General features: G+C 38.1%; 1 protein-coding gene across 4 annotated transcripts in view; it reads left to right on the plus strand.

Annotated features, from left to right (window-relative positions):
* The first annotated feature begins 1,236 nt into the window (after positions 1-1,236).
* LOC119775051 (DNA-binding protein RFX7) overlaps positions 1,237-20,468 on the plus strand; it is a 29,548-nt gene continuing 10,316 nt past the window's right edge. Inside the window, exons 1-8 of one of the 4 annotated variants that reach the window (XM_038272917.1) lie at positions 1,237-1,671; positions 9,549-9,582; positions 15,543-15,628; positions 15,934-16,020; positions 16,123-16,245; positions 16,325-16,441; positions 17,467-17,551; positions 17,629-17,836. In XM_038272917.1, coding sequence (XP_038128845.1) covers positions 1,544-1,671; positions 9,549-9,582; positions 15,543-15,628; positions 15,934-16,020; positions 16,123-16,245; positions 16,325-16,441; positions 17,467-17,551; positions 17,629-17,836 — 868 coding nt within the window. In that variant the 5' untranslated portion in view covers positions 1,237-1,543. The remainder of the gene's footprint in view (positions 1,672-9,548; positions 9,583-15,542; positions 15,629-15,933; positions 16,021-16,122; positions 16,246-16,324; positions 16,442-17,466; positions 17,552-17,628; positions 17,837-20,468) is intronic. The other 3 variants (XM_038272920.1, XM_038272921.1, XM_038272922.1) reach the window with 3 other exon arrangements.

Raw genomic sequence — 20,468 nt, forward strand, 5'->3', positions numbered from 1 at the left:
ACGCCATAGACCTCCATTATTTGAATGTCAGCAGACAGCAAGAAGCCTCCCAGATCTCCAGGTGCATTTGAGATATCAAAAACGTACTCCAGAGTGTTGTTCAGCATGGGGGTGAGTAGAAAATGAAGGATAATCATGTTTTGGGTGTACTATTCCTTTAAGTGTGACCCGCCTTAAAATCGCCTCGGCTCTGATCGGCATGCTGTGGGAAAACCAGCCCCGCGGATGACCCGCTGTGTGACTTCATTCAGATGACCCCATTTCAACCCCCCTCCAGCCCCTCCTCCACCATCATAGCTAAAGCTTCATCAGAGCGTCATTCCTCCCGGACTCTTACTGCGTTCCGCGTCTCATTTCAACCGGACCGGCAGAAGACCGCCATGTTGAGCCTGATTCTGCCAGAGGTTTCTTCCCAAGTTTTTCCTCTCCACTGTCGCTTCATGCTTGCTTATGATAGACAGGTTCTCTCAACCTGTGTTATCCAAGCTGGACTTCCATCTTCCAGGTCCCTGCGTGAAGCTGTAGTATCAGCTCACGCAGTTCACTGGATCTCCCCATAAAGCTCAGCAGAGCGTCTCTCTAACCAGCAGTCTACAGACTGACCGAAGGAAATGATTCTTATTTCTTATTTCAACTGTTGCATATATTAGCTACGACATATGAATCAAGATGCTATGACCGAAAAATGTGATTGACAGATGACCGTTTATATATGATTGGCCGAATTTAGGTGTTCAGGCTGACGTAGAACTAACTGGCCTGCAGAAGATAACGTAGAAAAACACATATTTTAAGACAGGATTTCTTTTTAAATAGAAATGTTCTAACTTTTGGGACAATATGGTCTGATAAAGAGAACATTTATATACATGTTTAACCCAGAATGATTTGACATTTGAATATGATTTTCCTACGACTTTAACGTTTTTTGATATATGTATATTTTATTTTTTTTTTTTTTTAAAGTTAACAGATTTTTAAATATTATTTCAGTTTAATATGGGAAAAAAAGTCAGAATTCTGACCTTTACCCCATATTAAATTGAAATATTATTTAAAAATCACTAAACTTTTTTTTTTTTTTTTATGTCCCTAATCCTCTTCCGTAGCTCCGCCAAACAGACAGAAAAGGAGGAAAAATCATTTTGTGTCTCGCTGCTCATGAAATGATCATTAAAGTAGTTTGTTGCAGCAGTAAAGTGTTTAGTTTGTGAAGAAAATCGGGCTGTTTCAGGACTTCCGCCTGCTTTGCGTCCAGCTTGCCGCAGAGCAGCCGCCTGTCTGGAGCTGCTGCAGGCGCTATTTGCAGCAGCGGAGACGCTTCAGCCAAATGCCTTTCGTCTCCCCGGCTCATGGGTTTTTATTCAGTGCTTTTCTTCGTTGGGGGGTCGGATCGCAGTGTTTTTGTAGCCATGCTCCGCTGTGGCTCCAGCGGGCTGTCCTAGCTGCCTGAGCCGCTCCGGCAGCGGTGGGTCCGGCTGCAGCCGGGGGATGAGGCCTACTCGTTAAAGCTGCCCCACCACCCCTCCACCTACCTACCGCCATGGCTGATGATCAACAACAACCCGGTCAGAAGCCTGCCTCCGGATTAGGCTCCCTCCCAGCGCTGGTGCCAGGACTGCAGGGGCCCGAGGCGAACGCGTTACAGTTCAAAATCAAGAACTCCATCTGGTAAGGATGCTGCAGCAGAAGCTAACCCTCAGTAATGGCTTCTGGCCGAGCAGAGGAAGGGAACCACTGATCTGCAACAAAGAATACCAGCGGCTCCTCCTGCTCATCCCACCCGGAACACACGCAGGGATCCGCGGCCGGTCCGGGTGGGAGCGATGCGGGGATAGAGGCGGTTGTTAGCGGGTGTGATGATTAGCATGGAGCCACAGGAGGCCATGTTGTAATGGATGACAGCGACCCAGCGGTGGGACTGATGCTCAGGATGACAGGTGTCAAAGCAGCAGCAGCCTCTCTGATCAAAGGCCTGCAGAGACCAACATGTCCTCCACTCCTACTAGTGCATGCAGCCTGATCACTACTGTTGCACCGATGCCATTACCGATACCTGGCTATGCTTGTGCAAAAGTATAAAAGTTAGCAGTTTTGGTAAAAGTCTTTAAATCCAGGAACGAGCCACGCACTAAAGCTACACTGATAAAAGAAAAAAGGAACCATCATTAGTAGTGTTGCACCAATGCCATTTTTTGGGCCGATACGCGATACCTGGCTGCGCAGTATCGGCCGATACCGATATCATCTATATATGAAGAACTGCAGAATACTAGGATGTAAAATAGTGGCCATCATGGCTTTGTCAAGCTGCTACCTACCTTTGGGAACTGGCGGCCTAGTGGTTAGGGCGTAGGGCTTTGAATCCTGAGGTTGTAAGTTCAATCCCCCATTAAGCAAAGACCCTTAACCCCACACTGCTGGGTTAAATGCAGGCAGTGGAATGACAATCAAGTTGAATTCTATTCTTTGTGAAGCAGGAAAAAGACTAAAACAAAGTGAATCCAGTAGAACTTTTTATTGCCTACCTGGAATGGGCGACAATAGTTGAAGAAACTTTTAGCTCTCAAAATGGTATCGGTGCCCTATTGGTTGGTACTCACCGATACCACCATTTTAGTGCCGCTGGTATCGGTATCTGTGCAACACTACTGATAACCCTGCAAATGATCAGATTACTCCCCCTTCCCTTCAGTCAATTTGTTTGTTATAGCAAAGTAACTATAACTATATAGTACATTCCTGCTGGAATGTATGATGACTCTTGTTAAAAGCCACACTTTAACAATTGATTCCTATGCATTAGATGGGTAACCTTCATTACCGAAGTAGTAAACACTGCAGTCTGCATATTAAAGTAATAACTTGGAGCAATAATGGTATAAAACTGAGCAGTTTTACATTTTAAGGCATGCTAACATAAATACCTAATTAAGGTATTTATATATTGTCTGCAAAGTACGACGGAGTATTAGGGCCATGCTAGAGATTTATTTTCTTCTATTTTGAGAATAAAGTCATAAAATTAGGAGAATAAAGTTGTAATATTACGGGAATGAAGTCATCATTCAACAACCCGTTTCAGAAAGAAAGCTTGGAGCTCCGCCCACCAGATTATGGCAATCCAGCTCCATCTGCCCAGTTTGATGCTGCTGCTAAAAGATTTCTTGATTTGTCAAACTGATGCTAAAGTATAACTTAACATGATGCTCCACATTCCTCATGCTTCTTGGAAGAGTTGTTATAAAATACAACTTCCAACAGTTATCTGACACGCTTGTCCCAATTGGGGTAGTGAGGGGTGCTGGTGCCTATATCCAGCTGTCAATGGGTGAGAGGCAGGGTCCACCCTGGACGCGTCTCCAGTCCATCACAGGGACAAACAACCAATCACACTTAAGGAGAACCTAGAAAAGCCAATTAACCTACAGTTAACACTCCTGTTTTTGGACTGTGGGAGGAAGCCAGAGTACCCAGAGAGAACCCATGCATGCTCAGGGAGAACATGCAAACTCCATGTAGAAAGGGAATTGAACCCAGAACCTTCTTGCTGCTAGTCAGCAGTGCTACCCACTGCTCCACTGAGCAGCCCCTGAAATACAGCTTGTTTCTCGTAATTTTAGGACTTTATTCTCGTGATTCTATGACCATGTCTGTAGTTGAGGCGTAAGTAAGTAAAGTAAGTAAGTAAAGTAAGTAAGTAAAGTAAAGTTACTTACCGTATTTTCACGACTATAAGGCGCACTTAAACGTCTTTTTTTTCCCTCAAAATGTGCGGTGCGCCCTATGGTGCGGTGCGCCCTATGTGTGTTGTAACTGCGACTTTTGAGACCACCTCATTGAGGAGATGATGAAAGAGTGGCTGAATGTAAGGAGACCAGGTGTTTTTTTCCACTCATCACCATCGCTGTTAATATGTAACTCCATGCGTGCCCATGTCACAGCTGATGTGAAAAACATGGGGAAACAAATTAACGCTGTGCTCGCTGTTCAACCGCTGGACATCGGTGTGAACCGGACCCAGCAGGTGCAGCAGAAGCAGCGAGTTTACATGCAAAGTCAATGGTTGACGCGCGTATAGGTGCAGCAAAAGGTCCCGCAGCGCGTTTTGAGCTGCAGGTGCAGCGCGTCGGGAGCGCGCCGCCAACGCGCTGCTGCTGCTCGAGATGGAAAAATTGAAGTTTTGCTGCTGGACGCGCCGCATCAACCAATCAGAGAAGCTGATCTGGGAGCTGACAGCGAGACAGACACAGCGCTCTGATGACATATGATATTAACGCAAATGAAACGGGCTGGGGAGATGATGAAAGGCAGGTGTATGTGAGGAGACCAGGTGGTTTTTTCCACGCATCACCATCGCTGCGTGCCCATCTCACAGCCGATGTGAAAAAAAAAGATGAATCAAATGAACGCTGTGCTCGCCGTTATCCCGGGGGTCTGACAAAGGAACTTCAACCGCTCGACATCGGTGTGAAGCGGCCGTTCAAAGTAAGGCTGCGAGCGGCGTGGGAGCGATGGATGACAGACGGAGGGCACAGTTTCAGGATAAGTGGAAGGCAGCGCCGGGCAAGTTACGCCACCGTTTGCGGATGGATTGTAGATGCTTGGACTAACGTGTCTGCTGGCTCTATTGTTCAAGCTTTCGCAAAAGCCGGCATTATTTCTGAGGAGCCGCGCTGCACGGAAAGTGACTCTGACAGCGAAGAAGGGGAAATTGGCATGTCTGATTTAGCGCAGCTGTTTAATTCAGAAACAGAGGATGATGACTTTGATGGGTTTGATTTATACTTTGTAATAAATACATGAATAAAGCACAAACATACTCAGTTTTGCTCCCGCTCTATTTTTCTACCTGAAAACTTAATTCAACAGCAGCCTCTGGGCGGGTCTCCTCCTCTTCAGCGCGGTGGCTGGCAGGTGTTTTTTCATCTAAATAATCTAAATCTTGCAGCTATATTTGCTGTGATCAGGGGGAATAAAGTAGTTTTAATATGTTTTTAAGTGAGAAAGGCCACCTGAAAACTTAATTGCAGTCAGTTCATCCAGATGATCTATTTCTGTCGGAGGCGCTCAGACCCCCACATACCAGCGGTACACCGACAGTAAATCCCTTCAACAGCAGCCTCACACGGCGGCTGGCAGGTGTTTTTCATCTAAATAATTTACAGTGCAGGCACCAGGATACCGGCAATAAAAGCGAACATATTCCGTCGGCAGGTTTCAGGATTTTAAGTTAATTTAGGAGTAATCACAGCGCTGTGTCATCTGCGAAGTGTCTGTCTCATGGCCAGCACGCAGGTTTGATTAATTTGTAATAAATACATGAATAAAGCTCAGTCATACTCAGTTTTGGGCCCGCTGTATTTTAAAATACGCAGTAGAGGTATTTAAAGGTAGTAGAGGACATGTACCTGTATATAAAAAATGCGCCCTATAGTCCGGTGCGCCTTATGTGTGTGTTAAATACAGAAATGGGACACATAACTGAGACTGCGCCTTTTAGTACGGTGCGCCTTATGGTCATGAAAATACGGTACTTTACTTACTTACTTAGTTGAGGCGTCACAGTGGAAGACGTGGATCGACTCAAGCATCATGGATACCAAAATATCTAATGATCAATATCTTCTGATGAACATATATGAAGCGTTTGGTGTTTTATCTATACATGTCATTTTAATAGTGCAGAAAATATTGTAATATATAGTGATATTGCAATACTGTGATAATATCGTATCGCCAGACCCATGCCAATACTCACCCCTGTGTGTCATACCGTAGCTTTCTATTTGCAAAGTCTGTTTTTATCTTTGCGGTACAGTTTTTATTATAATTAACCCAAAGCGTTGCTATCAGTATCTCTGAGGATGATAGGATCATCATTCAGTTTATGAATCTTGAATTTTCCACACTAAGAGGTGTCCTTCTTATCTGGTTAACATCAATTATCTGTTATTTATATGTCTTCACTCATTTTTTATTTTTTAATTTAGTGAGTTTTTTCATGCTTGGTTGTTGGAGTGAGGTTCCTTTAGCAGAGACTGGGACTAGTGTGTATTTTCACTAGGGCTGCAACTAACGATTATTTTAAAAATCGATGAATCGGCCGATTATTTTTTCGATGAATCGGACAAAAAATTATTTTTTATATTAACCTCTTTATTCCAAAATAAACATTTTAGACAGAACAAACAAGCACACCAGTAAAGGTTGCTCATTAACTGTACTGGTGCAATATGAAAAATAAATGTTTGTGTTAAAACTACGCAAACTTACATGAGAAATGTAGCTGTACATCCACAAAATATAGGCTACTTTGTTTCATAAAGCGCAAAAAAAGACATTTTTGTTTTTAAAAGCCCCTAAGGGGCTCAAACAATAATGAGTTTTTTTAGACTAGAAGAGTTCTGCCTTTTAAGACAGGAAAGTATAGCAGTTAAAGTTGCTGCTTGAGAAAATACTGAACCATAGAGATAAAAATAGCCCTGTGATTCAAATTATGAATTGTATTTGGAATAAAAATGAGAGAACTAGGGGTGCTAAAAAACACATCCTCCAAAGACAGATATTTACATGGGAATGTGGCAGATAATTAATTGACATATTACTGATCTTGCTGGATTTTATTCTGCTTTACTTCCATAAATTGCAGGATCTTCTTTACTTTATTTTTGCCAGAAGATATAAACTTTAAAAGCCTTGCCCTTAGGGCTGCAACAACGAATCGATAAAAAGCGACTTTTAAAAGCGTTGGCAACGAATTTCATCATCGATTAGTTGTGTCGCGCGATTAATGCGTCATCCGCCGCCGTCGTCATCACTGCCACTTGACTGAAACGTGGGAAGGAAAAAAAAAATAGGCCAGAGCGAGCCAGCGCCCCAGGTGCAGTGTTGCCAACTCAGCGACTTTTCAGACCCCTCCAGCGACTATTTTTCAAAAAAGCGACTAGCGACAAATCTGGCGACTTTTTTCGGTGTCACTGGCGACTTTTGGAGACTCTTACGTGAAAGCATGTATCGTTCCTACTCTGGCGTGGGGCGCCTCCCCCACCCCAAACCGCGTTTTCCCGCAGGAGTCCCTCTCAGCGCTGCAGTCAGAGCAGCAGGATTTTTACCCTCAGCGTCCAAACTGCAAATGAAGCGCGCATGCGCCGGGATTGACGGCTTTGTAAAGCGGAAAAAGTCGTAACATGCAACTTTTGTAAAAACAAATGACCATGGCATGGAACCACCATGTTTGTTTGGTTTTAAAGTGGGGAAACGTTACGTTAGTTTCTCAGGTAGCTCATCTGATGCTTTCCTTACCGTGTTAGTAGGTTACATACGGTGATAAGGTTGGCTACTTATTTTACTTTTAATTTCATTTGAATTAGCTTAAGCAGCGTTTATATGTTCTTTATAAATAAATTAACTTGCAAATTATGAGGGCAAGGCTTTTAAAGTTTAAATCTTCTGGCAAAGATAAAGTAAAGAAGATCCTGCAATTTATGGAAGTAAAGCAGAATAAAATCCAGCAAGATCAGTAATATGTCAATTAATTATCTGCCACATTCCCATGTAAATATCTGTCTTTGGAGGATGTGTTTTTTAGCACCCCTAGTTCTCTCATTTTTATTCCAAATACAATTTATAATTTGAATCACAGGCTATTTTTATCTCTATGGTTCAGTATTTTCTCAACTTTAACTGCTATACTTTCCTGTCTTAAAAGGCAGAAATCTTCTAGTCTAAAAAAAACTCATTTGTTGAAATGGGGGGGCCTATTGTTTGAACCCCTTAGGGGCTTTAAAAACAAAAATGTCTTTTTTTGCGCTTTATGAAACAAAGTAGCCTATATTTTGTGGATGTACAGCTACATTTCTCATGTAAGTTTGCGTAGTTTTAACACAAACATTTATTTTTCATATTGCACCAGTACAGTTAATGAGCAACCTGTACTTGTGTGCTTGTTTGTTCTGAATAAAATGTTTATTTTGGAATAAAGAGGTTAATATAAAAAATATTTTTTGTCCGATTCATCGATTAATCGAAAAAATAATCGTCTGATTCATCGATTTTTAAAATAATTGTTAGTTGCAGCCCTACTTGCCCTCATAATTTGCAAGTTAATTTATTTATAAAGTAAATATAAACGCTGCTTAAGCTAATTCAAATGAAATTAAAAGTAAAATAAGTAGCCAACCTTATCACTGTCTGTAACCTACTAACACGGTAAGGAAAGCATCAGATGAGCTACCTGAGAAACTAACGTTACGTTTCCCCACTTTAAAACCAAACAAACATGGCCGCTGACCCTGCTGATCAGCTCTCTTCACTGCCATCGAAGGCTCCAACGTGTTTTCTTTTCAGGTGCTGCATCATAACAGTGGTGCTTCCGCGCCATGTTCAGTTGTTTTTACAAAAGTTGCATGTTACGACTTTTCGCTTTACAAAGTACAGGCTGTCTGCGAATTTAGACGCAGCTTGCGTTTGCGGTATCGGTCATTAGAACAGTTGACGTTTCTGCCTTTTGGAAACAGCCTTTGCTCACCTGTGGCGCTGGCTCGCTCTGCCGTATTTTTTTTTCTTCCCCGTTTCAGTCAAGTGGCAGTGATGACGGCGGCGGCGGATGACGCATTAATCGCGCGACACAACTAATCGATGATGAAATTCGTTGCCACGCTTTTAAAAGTCGATTTTTATCGATTTTATCGATTTGTTGTTGCAGCCCTAATTTTCACAGTAAGCTGATTAGGGGTGTGGGAAAAAATCCATTTGTTGATATATGGGGATTTTTGGGTGCTGGAGTTAATATCGATATTTTGTTCCTAATATCAATTTTAAAAATAACAGATAATAAGATAATTTAATTATTTATGGAATATACAGTGTGTAGTGCGGCATCACAGTAAATGTAGGTTATGCCTAAAATGTTGTGACTGGCAAGATGTGAAATTAGTTTATATCAGTATCGGCTTATATCGGAATCAAAAATTCAGCATTTGGAATATCGACGTATGGAATATCGGCAAAAAAGGCAATATCGAGCATCCCTAATAATTTGTTCTTAATGAGTTTTTGAAACAGAGAAAATATTTTCCTATTCCAGCTTTCTGGAGTCGAGAAATGGCCACAAATGTTCTTTATTTTTGCTTTATTATTTGAGTACAGTTACTTCCATTTTGGGATAATACTTGTCAGACCGCCGTAAGGCTCCATCTCACTTCATGATTTATGATTTAGGATCTGCATAACGCAGCGCTAAATTTTCCTCACACTTTGTCCAGTTTCCCTCGTGTTTTTGCTCCTCCTCTTGGTTTTGATCGTGACGCCAAAATGGTATCAAAGTCAAGGAAAGTTTAAATAGGATCAAAGTTTTGTGCAGCTGGAACTGTTACAGATTTTTATATGATATATTTTGCATTTGTCTTTCAAATTTTGAATCCTCAAAGTGCTGAGGATTTTAGCTGCATTATTAACATTAAGAAAGCTGTTTTAAATTGAATGGATTGTTTGCAAACTGTTTTTACATCTTCTCCTGCATGTTTTGTTCTCTTGTCTCTTTTCAGTAAATCTGTACAATCAAAAGTGGACAACATATTGGTAAGTGTCTATCCTACACTTTATTACCATTCATTTTACTTTCACCACATTTTATATCCCTAAATATGTTTCCTCTAATTATATGAAATGTACGGGAGAGGATTAGGGCCACTGAAAAAAAAAGTTAACTGATTTTCTTTATTTTATTTCAGTTTAGTATTGGAAAAGGTCAGAATTCTGACTTTTTTATTGTCAGAATTCATTCAGAATTCTGAGATTAAAGTCAGAATTCTGAGATTAAAGTCAGAATTCTGAGATTAAAGTCAGAATTCTGAGAAAAAAAGTCAGAATTCTGAGATTAAAGTTAGAATTCTGAGAAAAAAAGTCAGAATTCTGACTTTAATCTCAGAATTCTGAGAAAAAAGTCAGAATTCTGAGATTAAAGTTAGAATTCTGAGATTAAAGTCAGAATTCTGAGAAAAAAGTCAGAATTCTGAGATTAAAGTTAGGATTCTGAGATTAAAGTCAGAATTCTGAGAAAAAAAGTCAGAATTCTGAGATTAAAGTTAGAATTCTGAGATTAAAGTCAGAATTCTGAGATTAAAGTCAGAATTCTGAGAAAAAAGTCAGAATTCTGAGATTAAAGTTAGAATTCTGAGATTAAAGTCAGAATTCTGAGAAAAAAGTCAGAATTCTGAGATTAAAGTTAGAATTCTGAGATTAAAGTCAGAATTCTGAGAAAAAAGTCAGAATTCTGAGATTAAAGTCAGAATTCTGAGATTAAAGTTAGAATTCTGAGAAAAAAAGTCAGAATTCTGAGAAAAAAGTCAGAATTCTGAGATTAAAGTTAGAATTCTGAGATTAAAGTCAGAATTCTGAGAAAAAAGTCAGAATTCTGAGATTAAAGTTAGAATTCTGAGATTAAAGTCAGAATTCTGAGAAAAAAGTCAGAATTCTGAGATTAAAGTCAGAATTCTGAGATTAAAGTTAGAATTCTGAGAAAAAAAGTCAGAATTCTGAGATTAAAGTTAGAATTCTGAGATTAAAGTCAGAATTCTGAGATTAAAGTCAGAATTCTGAGATTAAAGTTAGAATTCTGAGATTAAAGTTAGAATTCTGAGATTAAAGTTAGAATTCTGAGATTAAAGTCAGAATTCTGAGAAAAAAGTCAGAATTCTGAGATTAAAGTTAGAATTCTGAGATTAAAGTTAGAATTCTGAGAAAAAAGTCAGAATTCTGAGATTAAAGTCAGAATTCTGAGATTAAAGTTAGAATTCTGAGATTAAAGTCAGAATTCTGAGAAAAAAGTCAGAATTCTGAGATTAAAGTCAGAATTCTGAGATTAAAGTCAGAATTCTGAGAAAAAAGTCAGAATTCTGAGATTAAAGTTAGAATTCTGAGATTAAAGTCAGAATTCTGAGAAAAAAAGTCAGAATTCTGAGATTAAAGTTAGAATTCTGAGATTAAAGTCAGAATTCTGAGATTAAAGTTAGAATTCTGAGATTAAAGTCAGAATTCTGAGAAAAAAGTCAGAATTCTGAGATTAAAGTTAGAATTCTGAGATTAAAGTCAGAATTCTGAGAAAAAAGTCAGAATTCTGAGATTAAAGTTAGAATTCTGAGATTAAAGTTAGAATTCTGAGATTAAAGTCAGAATTCTGAGAAAAAAGTCAGAATTCTGGGATTAAAGTCAGAATTCTGAGATTAAAGTTAGAATTCTGAGAAAAAAAGTCAGAATTCTGAGAAAAAAGTCAGAATTCTGAGATTAAAGTTAGAATTCTGAGATTAAAGTCAGAATTCTGAGAAAAAAGTCAGAATTCTGAGATTAAAGTCAGAATTCTGAGATTAAAGTTAGAATTCTGAGAAAAAAAGTCAGAATTCTGAGAAAAAAGTCAGAATTCTGAGATTAAAGTTAGAATTCTGAGATTAAAGTCAGAATTCTGAGAAAAAAAGTCAGAATTCTGAGATTAAAGTTAGAATTCTGAGATTAAAGTCAGAATTCTGAGATTAAAGTCAGAATTCTGAGAAAGTCAGAATTCTGAGATTAAAGTCAGAATTCTGAGATTAAAGTTAGAATTCTGAGATTAAAGTTAGAATTCTGAGATTAAAGTCAGAATTCTGAGATTAAAGTCAGAATTCTGAGATTAAAGTTAGAATTCTGAGATTAAAGTCAGAATTCTGAGAAAAAAAGTCAGAATTCTGAGATTAAAGTTAGAATTCTGAGATTAAAGTCAGAATTCTAAGAAAAAAAGTCAGAATTCTGAGAAAAAAGTCAGAATTCCTAGATTAAAGTTAGAATTCTGAGATTAAAGTCAGAATTCTGAGAAAAAAAGTCAGAATTCTGAGAAAAAAGTCAGAATTCTGAGATTAAAGTCAGAAATCTGAGATTAAATTCAGAATTCTGAGATTAAAGTCAGAATTCTGACTTTTTTCACATGTTAAACTGAAATAAAATTTAAAAATCAGTTAACTTTTTTTTTTCAGTGGCCCTAATCCTCTTCCGTAGAAATTAGTGTTTTAATAGAAAATTATTTATTTACAAAAAAGAAAGTCTTTAGTTTCAACATATTATGTTTAAGGTTTTTTTGTAGGTTTATTTTTAGCGTTTCTAATCAGGCATGAAACCATTTCTCCTTTTCCTGCTGTCTACCTTTTGCATTGGATACGTTTGAGCTGAAGTGGATTACAGATGTTTGTCTACAAAGCAGCATCGGGAACATCAAAGCCATTCAAACACGCTTTATTTTGTCACTCAAAAAGAAAAGGATTTTAATTTGAACCGAAGAGCGTAGAGTTTGGCAGCCCTCCCTTCTTTAGCTCCTAAAACCTGATCTATCGCTTGGCTCCTCTGATGCAGATGCATCAAATAAGATTGGTTATAAAATCTCCATCTAAGTCAGACGGGATTTTTTTCCTTGTTTCCTGGACTAAAATAAATGCTTCAAAAAAATGAAGCTTTAAATAGGCTAATTTAAAAAAAAAAAAAAAAAAAAGCTATTTATTTAAACGTCAGTCTGTGAAATTATCTTCCAGTGAAATTAATTTTCTGTCACATAAAACAATTATAGATATTGCACTTGAAATAAGATAATGGAGATTTTTTTCTTATTTTAAGTGTAAAAACGTATTCTTATTCGGATCATTTTCTTTACCTACTCAAATGAAATGCTAAGATACTTATTTTAATAAAAGTTGAATCACTTGCAGCGCTCTTTTTGCTGATAATATTAATGTATGATTGGTTTCTTAGCAAATCTGGAAAAACTGATTATGTTTCTTCTTCATACTTTAGCGGTTTTAATTCCTACAGCTCCTCTTTCTGCTGTATTGAAGCTTAAATTTTAAATTGATTAAAACTAGGGATGCAGGATATTGGGATTTTGGCCGATATCCGATATGCCGATATTTTAAAACTCATGTAGCCGATAACCGATATCAATACCGATGTTAAAGCTGGACAAAAATAAGTAGTCATTGAAAATAGCAGTTTTGTTATCCATTTCTGACACTTTGAAAAATAATATACTCAAATATATTTTCATATGCTGATATCAAATAGATTTTGAAAAACGCGGTATCGATCTATTTTACTTTCAAAATCTCGTGAAATTTCATCGTTCTGTTACAAACTCTCGTGATATTTAGCAAATTCTTGTGAGATTTTGTTAGTAAAATAGATCGATACCGCGTCAATATATCAACATATAAAAATATGGCAACATTTGGTGAATTTTCGGGGGATTTCGTAGCATAACGATGACATATAGCAATATTTCATTAGTAAAAGAGATTGATATGGTGTTTTTAAATGGCAATATATCAGCATATGAAGATATTGGGATATTTTAATGGATCAATATTTTTTCCCTCGTCTTTAGAAGTTTTTAAGTCTGTAAAAAAGAAGTTTTTGAGGAAGAAGAAGAAGTAGTATTTTTTTTTTTTTAGACTTTAGAAACTCAGAAGCTGATCAAATATCGGGTTAAATATCGGTGGGGTGGCCGATGTCCGATATTCAGTTTTAAGGCCGATACCGATAGGGGGCCGATTATATCGTACATCTCTAATTAAAACCACCAGAACTGAAGGTTTAAACGTTCTTCATGTCTGTATTTGGTACAAACGGTAGCATTCAGACCACTTCACAGAGTCATCTACTAAATATTAATTATTATATCTATAAAATATATTAGAGCTGGTGACGGCTAATCACAAAGAATCAGGATGCACCAGTCGGGCTAATAACGATATCTGGTTTCCTCCCACGAATTCAGGCTTAAAAAACTTAAAAATTGACGACTATTCGATGGGATCTTTTATGGTGGTGGGAAGGAAAAACATGATGAAAAATATAGAAGCAAATCGTTACCATATTTAAAATGAAAAAGCATTTTCAGAATTTTTTTTTCATTTTAAGAATGTGGCTGCATTATTTGACTCATAAATGAAATTAGTGATCAATAATCCTGTTTGCATTTTCTTCTTTAAGACTGTTCATCCTTTTACTTAATTAAAATGAAAAAGAAAAACATTTGAGATTTATTTTTTAAAATGTACCCCTACAAATACATACCAAAATTCTATTTAAAATGTAAAATTTGAAAATGAAAAAGCGTTTCCAGAAATGTTTTTTCAATTTAAGAATGTGGCTGCATTATATGGCTCATAAATTAAATTAGGAATCAATAATCCTGTTTGCATTTTCATTTCTTCTTTTAAACTGTTCATCCTTTTACTTAATTAAAATGAAAAAGAAAAATACATTTGAGATTTATTTTTCAAAATGTACCCCTACAAATACATACCAAAATTCAATTTGAAATGTACATTTTGAAAATAAAAAAGCGTTTCCAGAAATGTTTTTTCAATTTAAGAATGTGGCTGCATTATATGGCTCATAAATTAATCCTGTTTGCATTTTCATTTCTTCTTTTAAACTGCTCATCTTTTTACTTAATTAAAATTAAAAAGAAAAAGACATTTGAGCCGCTGCTGACGTCACTCTGCTGCCCCCGCCGCTCAGAATGCTTTTTTGTTTTCGAGGTATGGACAGTACTTTGCAAAAAAAAAAGCAATGTCCGCTGTGTTTTCTCTTTGATTATGGCGTAAAATGTGCAGTCTTAAAGAGGGAAATTCAAATGCAAATAGGATAATTGATTACTAATTTAATTTATGAGTCAAATAATGCAACAACATTCTTAAAATGAAAAGAAAATTCTGGAAATGCTTTTTTCATTTTCAAATTTCACATTTCAAATTGAATTTTGCTATGTATTTGCTGGGGTACATTTTGAAAAAAAAAATCTCAAATGTCTTTTTCTTTTTCATTTTACTGAAGTAAAAGGCTGAGCGGTGTTGAAGAAGAAAAATGAAAATGCAAATAGGATTATTGATTCCTAATTTAATTTATGAGCCAAACAGTGCAGCCACATTCTTAAAATGAAAAAACATTTCTGGAAACACTTTTTGAAATATGGTAACGATTTGCTTCCATAGAACAAAAGGATGGATGAAGAGTTTTGAATCCAAGATAATTTTAAGGATATTCTGATTGATGAAAAGAAAGAAAATCTGTTTTTTTTTTCTGCATTTGACCTGCAGATAATCAGAGTCAATCAAAGGGAAACTTTATTTATAATGCAGTTATATCGTCTTTTTTTATTACAGTCAGGTTTACACAGTTTAACACAAGCAAACTATAATAAGTAAATCTAAGTTGGTAGGAAATAAAACATTGGGGGGGAGGTTCCTATTCAGATATAACTGGATGAATGCTTTTTGTCATAGAAAATTATAAACCACTTCTCTGGGATCGAAAGGCTCACTCAACCTTTAATGGAAATTTCCAGGAAGTTTGTTTGATGCATTAAGGAGTAAAGGAGGATATTTTTCATTTTTGTTTTATAAACGCACTCTTAAATAGTTTGTTAGTATGAATGAATCTGTTATGTATATTTGATATGATATAGATTGTATGTGAGAGAATTGATCCTTTATTCCTCTGTGCCGTTTTAATTTCTACAGCAAGATGTTGAGAAGTTTACAGACATCGAAAAGCTCTACCTCTACCTTAAGTTGCCTTCTGGTCCCAGCAGTGGCAATGATAAAAGGTGAGAAACTCGACAAATTCCCAGTTTGAACCCTTTTCCCTCTATTAATTACTCACTCACAGACGGACGGACGGACGTCTGTGTGAATCTCTGAGGACTCCGAGTCCTCCGGCTAGAATGAAGCGTAAAAAGAAAGTTTAAGGATTTTATTTCCAGTTTAGCCACATTTTTTTTTCTGTGATCTTTTTTTCTTTTAAATGCAGATTTCTGCATCATTTCTGTCCTGTTTTAATGATCCTCATGAACCGAAACACTGAAACATATCTAGATTCCTGCTCTATACCTAGCTGTCTGTGTGTCATTTGTTTCCCCATATCTATTCATCACCCCGACCCCCAAATTCTGCCCATTTGGACTGGGAATGAGAGGGGGTCCTCTACTGCTGGATTATGGTATTACAGTTTCTGTATTTGCAAGAAAAAAAAATGTCGCAAAGCAGTCCAGGACTCTTCCCGCTCACCACATCTCTTCTTTCCTACGTCCCCCTTTTCCAGCGATCAGAGTTCCATGTCGTCGAGCCGTACTCAACAGATGTATGCATTCAACTGGATACGCAATCACCTAGAAGAGCACCCGGAGACGTCCCTCCCCAAGCAAGAGGTTTACGACGAATACAAGTGAGTAAGGAGGAGATATGCAGACAATAAAAAAGGATGTTATGTATAAAAATCTGATGCTGACTGTGGTGTCGTCCAGGAGCTATTGTGACAATCTCGGCTACAATCCACTGAGTGCAGCAGACTTTGGGAAGATCATGAAGAATGTCTTTCCTAACATGAAGGCACGTCGTCTGGGCATGAGGGGAAAATCCAAATATCCTTACAATGAGGGACTGTTTGCAGAAGGAGAGGGAATGATGATCTGATTTCTGTTTTCAGATTTCATGAAGGCTCAAACTGCCTCACAGAATGAAGCAGATGTTTAGTAGCTGCGTCCACCTCTGTTCTTTCTTCCAGGAAGCAATCAGTTTAACCCTCTCAGGCTCAAATTAAGTTGTAGTTGCAGGAAAAATCTGATATTTGGAGAAAATGATCATATAGACTTTTTTTTGGAGAGAGAGACCTTCACATGCAATGAATTCTGGGATGTTGCAGATTTGCAACAGTGGCCTGGAGTGGTAAATTAAAGGAATAGTACACCCAAAACATGATTAGCCTTCATTTTCTACTCACCCCCATGCTGAACAACACTCTGGAGTACTTTTTTGATATCTCAAATGCATCTGGAGATCTGGGAGGCTTCTTGCTGTCTGCTGACATTCAAATAATGCAGGTCTATGGCGCCCGAGACAGAAAGGTCCATAAAAGTCCACAAAAAACTTTCATCTGATTTGGTCTGCCGCGGTTTCCGTAGACTCGTGAACGCGCTTTCAGGAAATCCTATACACTACTGTTTAGGCTCTAAAAACATTCTAAATGACTTTGTTTCGAGTAAATTATGGACGCTACCCACTCAGGACACTTGGAATACATTGGACGAGCAGTATGGAGGAATATTGACACGTTTTTTGTGGACTTTTATGGACCTTTCTGCCTCGGGCGCCATAGACCTCCATTATTTGAATGTCAGCAGACAGCAAGAAGCCTCCCAGATCTCCAGATGCATTTGAGATATCAAAAAAGTACTCCAGAGTGTTGTTCAGCATGGGGGGGAGTAGAAAATGAAGGCTAATCATGTTTTGGGTGTACTATTCCTTTAACACTGAAGACTGACTCTGATATGAACGTTAACTTTATTAAACGGCTGATGGTTGAGAACGGGGACGCTGGGCTGATGTGAGCCTCTGAATTGTTTTCGAGTTATTTCCATCCTAGTTTGAAGCCTTAACTCCGTCGCACATACTGTTACAGCGGGTTAAGAAAGAAAGCTTTTGTTCACATGCCATCCTTACCCAACCTGGATCTGCAGAAGTCTGGCGACGGGGTGAGTTAAAGCACATTTCTCTCAATCAGGCCGTTTAAAGCGGCTTTGAGGTTTTTGAACCGCTTCTGTTTGAACAGTGTGAGCTGATGGAGCCCAGCGGCCAGTCGCCCAGCGCCGAGGATGAGATGAGGTCTGCGGCCTGCGGACTGGTGTGTGAGTGGGCTCAGAAGGTGCTGAGTCGTCAGTTTGACAGCGTGGAGGACCTGGCTCGCTTCCTGCTCAACAGTCACTACATCGGTACCAAGTCCATGGCTGCGCTCACTGTTATGACTGGAACCCCCACAGGTAGAACAGTGTCTGTGTTGGGAGCTGGTTCTGTACCGGCCACTTTATTTCTTATTCATTTTACTGTGATTATCAGGTATTGCTTTATCAACAGTGAGATTAAACCTTCAATTAGGTTTATTTTGTAGAAAAGTTGTGACTCTTGCAAACCTCCATCCTAAAGTCGTCCTTTTTTGGACATTTACTCAGCAGGTTTTTCTTGAGGCTACGGCTGAAACGATCCATTAATCGAGATTATTGAACTAATCCTCCACTATTTTAATAATCGATTAATCATTAACTGAATTGTAGAGGCCGTAAAACCTGCCTTTAGCTGACAGAGTGACCTACTTAGAGCAATATAAACATTTTGTATTTAAGATAAAAATAAATAAATAATTCTGTCTCTCTATCTGCTCTATCCAGAACTCCTCAAGTGGAAAAAAATTAGTTTCACCTGGTTGTTTAATTAAAATTTCTTCTTTAAAGTATCTTTGGCTACCCAATTATTAATAAAAAAAAATTATAATCGACTGATTGATCGATTTGCAAAATAATCGTTAGTTTTGGCCCTACTTTTGGCTTCGGTATCTCTTCCTACGCGCCCTGTCACACCTTGCTGATTCAGCCAGCCTATGCCCGACGTCCCAGGATCTCCTAAATCGCCGCCATACGCTGAACTTTCTGTGGAGTTTTTTTCTATTTTGGGCGTACACATAGAGTATTCATAACGAGTCCAGAACTAATGTCCAACGACAGCCTAACTTCTGCATAAAGCACGGCAGCATAATGCCCAGGAAATGATGCACAACAGCAACAGTTAAAGCTGCTTCCCTCGGGTGCAGAGCAGCGATTCACCCGGAGACGCCGGGCCTGCAGAAAAACATACTGGTATAGAGGTATTACGCTGTTTACTGCCCGCCAAGAAAGAGAGAGAGAGAGAAAGACAGAAAGAAGGAAAGACAGAAAGAAAGAAAGACAGAAAGAAGGAAAGAAAGAAAGAAGGAAAGAAAGAAAGACAGAAGGAAAGACAGAAAGAAGGAAAGAAAGAAAGAGACAGAAAGAAGGAAAGAAAGACAGAAAGAAGGAAAGAAAGACAGAAAGAAGGAAAGATTTTGATTTTTAACACCACATTTATTTTTCAATAACAATACATTTTAACCTAGCTCAATACATCTTTCACACAAATATTGAACTGAAAACTAGCTCCTCATCAACCACAGAACACACAACATTATTAAAACACCACAACAACACAAAATCAATTAAGTTATTCATCATTGAAAAAAACATAAATTCTGCTTTTACTCTACTTTTTACCAACAAAATAAATATCTTATCCACTCTTTCCCCCTGACCACCATTGACTTTATTTTTCCTATCAACATAGATGGATAATTTTGCTTGTCCAATGAGAAAATTTAACAAATTCCACTTGCTCGACTCCTTTTTAGTGTAACCAGCACCAAAAATAAAAGCTATGTCAGACCAATAAACACCACATTTTTTAAAAACATTCTCTAATAACATAAACAATGGTGAGAGTCTCTTACACTCGAGAAACATGTGAAAAACGGTTTCTATCTCTTCACAAAAAGGACATAACTCACTCATATCTTTCCTGAATTTAACTACAAAACTGTTTACACCTATAGCACCGTGCAAAATCCTCCACTGAAGGTCCCCCACCCTCTTACTCAAGGGGGCCTTATAAAAAACTCTCCAGATTGGTTTCCGACTATCTCCGACTTTAAACTTGGCTCTCCAAACCGTATCAGTTCTTCCACTTAAATGTTTCTTTTTCAACCCTTGAACAACTAATTTATACAAACATTTTCCATTCAACATACAGAAATTAAAGTCTCTTTGAGTGATCAAAAGAGGACCCGTTAAATCCGAGAAATCAATGTTCAGTCCCATTTCTGGAAACGGATCTGTAGAATTAGGGAAGTCTTCTCCATTACTCAAGTCCTCCAGAAACTGTTTTTCACCCAGCGTCAGCTTTCCAAGCCACTGGTCCAAAATAGTTCTCATAACTCGGATCGACTTTAAACCAAGCAGATGAGCCGTCGCTTCTGTGTTTTTAAGTCCTGGTCCAGCCGTCTTCACAACGTGTCCAAATTTTAAAACTTTATTCTGAAGCAGTCTTCTTGACACTCCAAATCCATCCTCTAGCGCCAAACGAGCTTCGAAAATTAAAGGTTCCTCTAGAAGCCAAAACAAGGATGCAGTTGGTTCAAGTCTTTTCCATTCGAAAAGTGTCCAAGCTCTAAACAAACTTTTATAAAACACCGGCATTTCATACAGAAATAATGACTTACAATTTAACAAAAACAGAGAAGCATCTAAACCAAAGCTTCCAATTCTCCTCAGAATAATACTTGTTATTGGCTTCCACAAAACATCCTCCTCCCTTCCCATTAGATATTTTTGAATAAACTGCAACCTGAACGCAGCAGTTCTGCTTTCCAGGTGAACTAAACCTTGTCCACCCTCCTCCTTAGGTAAGAAAAGCACGGCTTGGGGCACCCAATGTTTATCATCCCAAAAAAACGTAATCATACAAGACTGAATTTTGTTCAGCAATCCAGCAGGCGGTTCTAAACAAGCTAACTTGTGCCACAATAAAGAAGCAATTAAATTATTTAAAATT

This window comes from Cyprinodon tularosa, unplaced genomic scaffold, assembly GCF_016077235.1.
Source record: "Cyprinodon tularosa strain WSP-4 unplaced genomic scaffold, ASM1607723v1 ctg847, whole genome shotgun sequence".
In the NCBI taxonomy this organism is placed as follows: domain Eukaryota; kingdom Metazoa; phylum Chordata; class Actinopteri; order Cyprinodontiformes; family Cyprinodontidae; genus Cyprinodon; species Cyprinodon tularosa.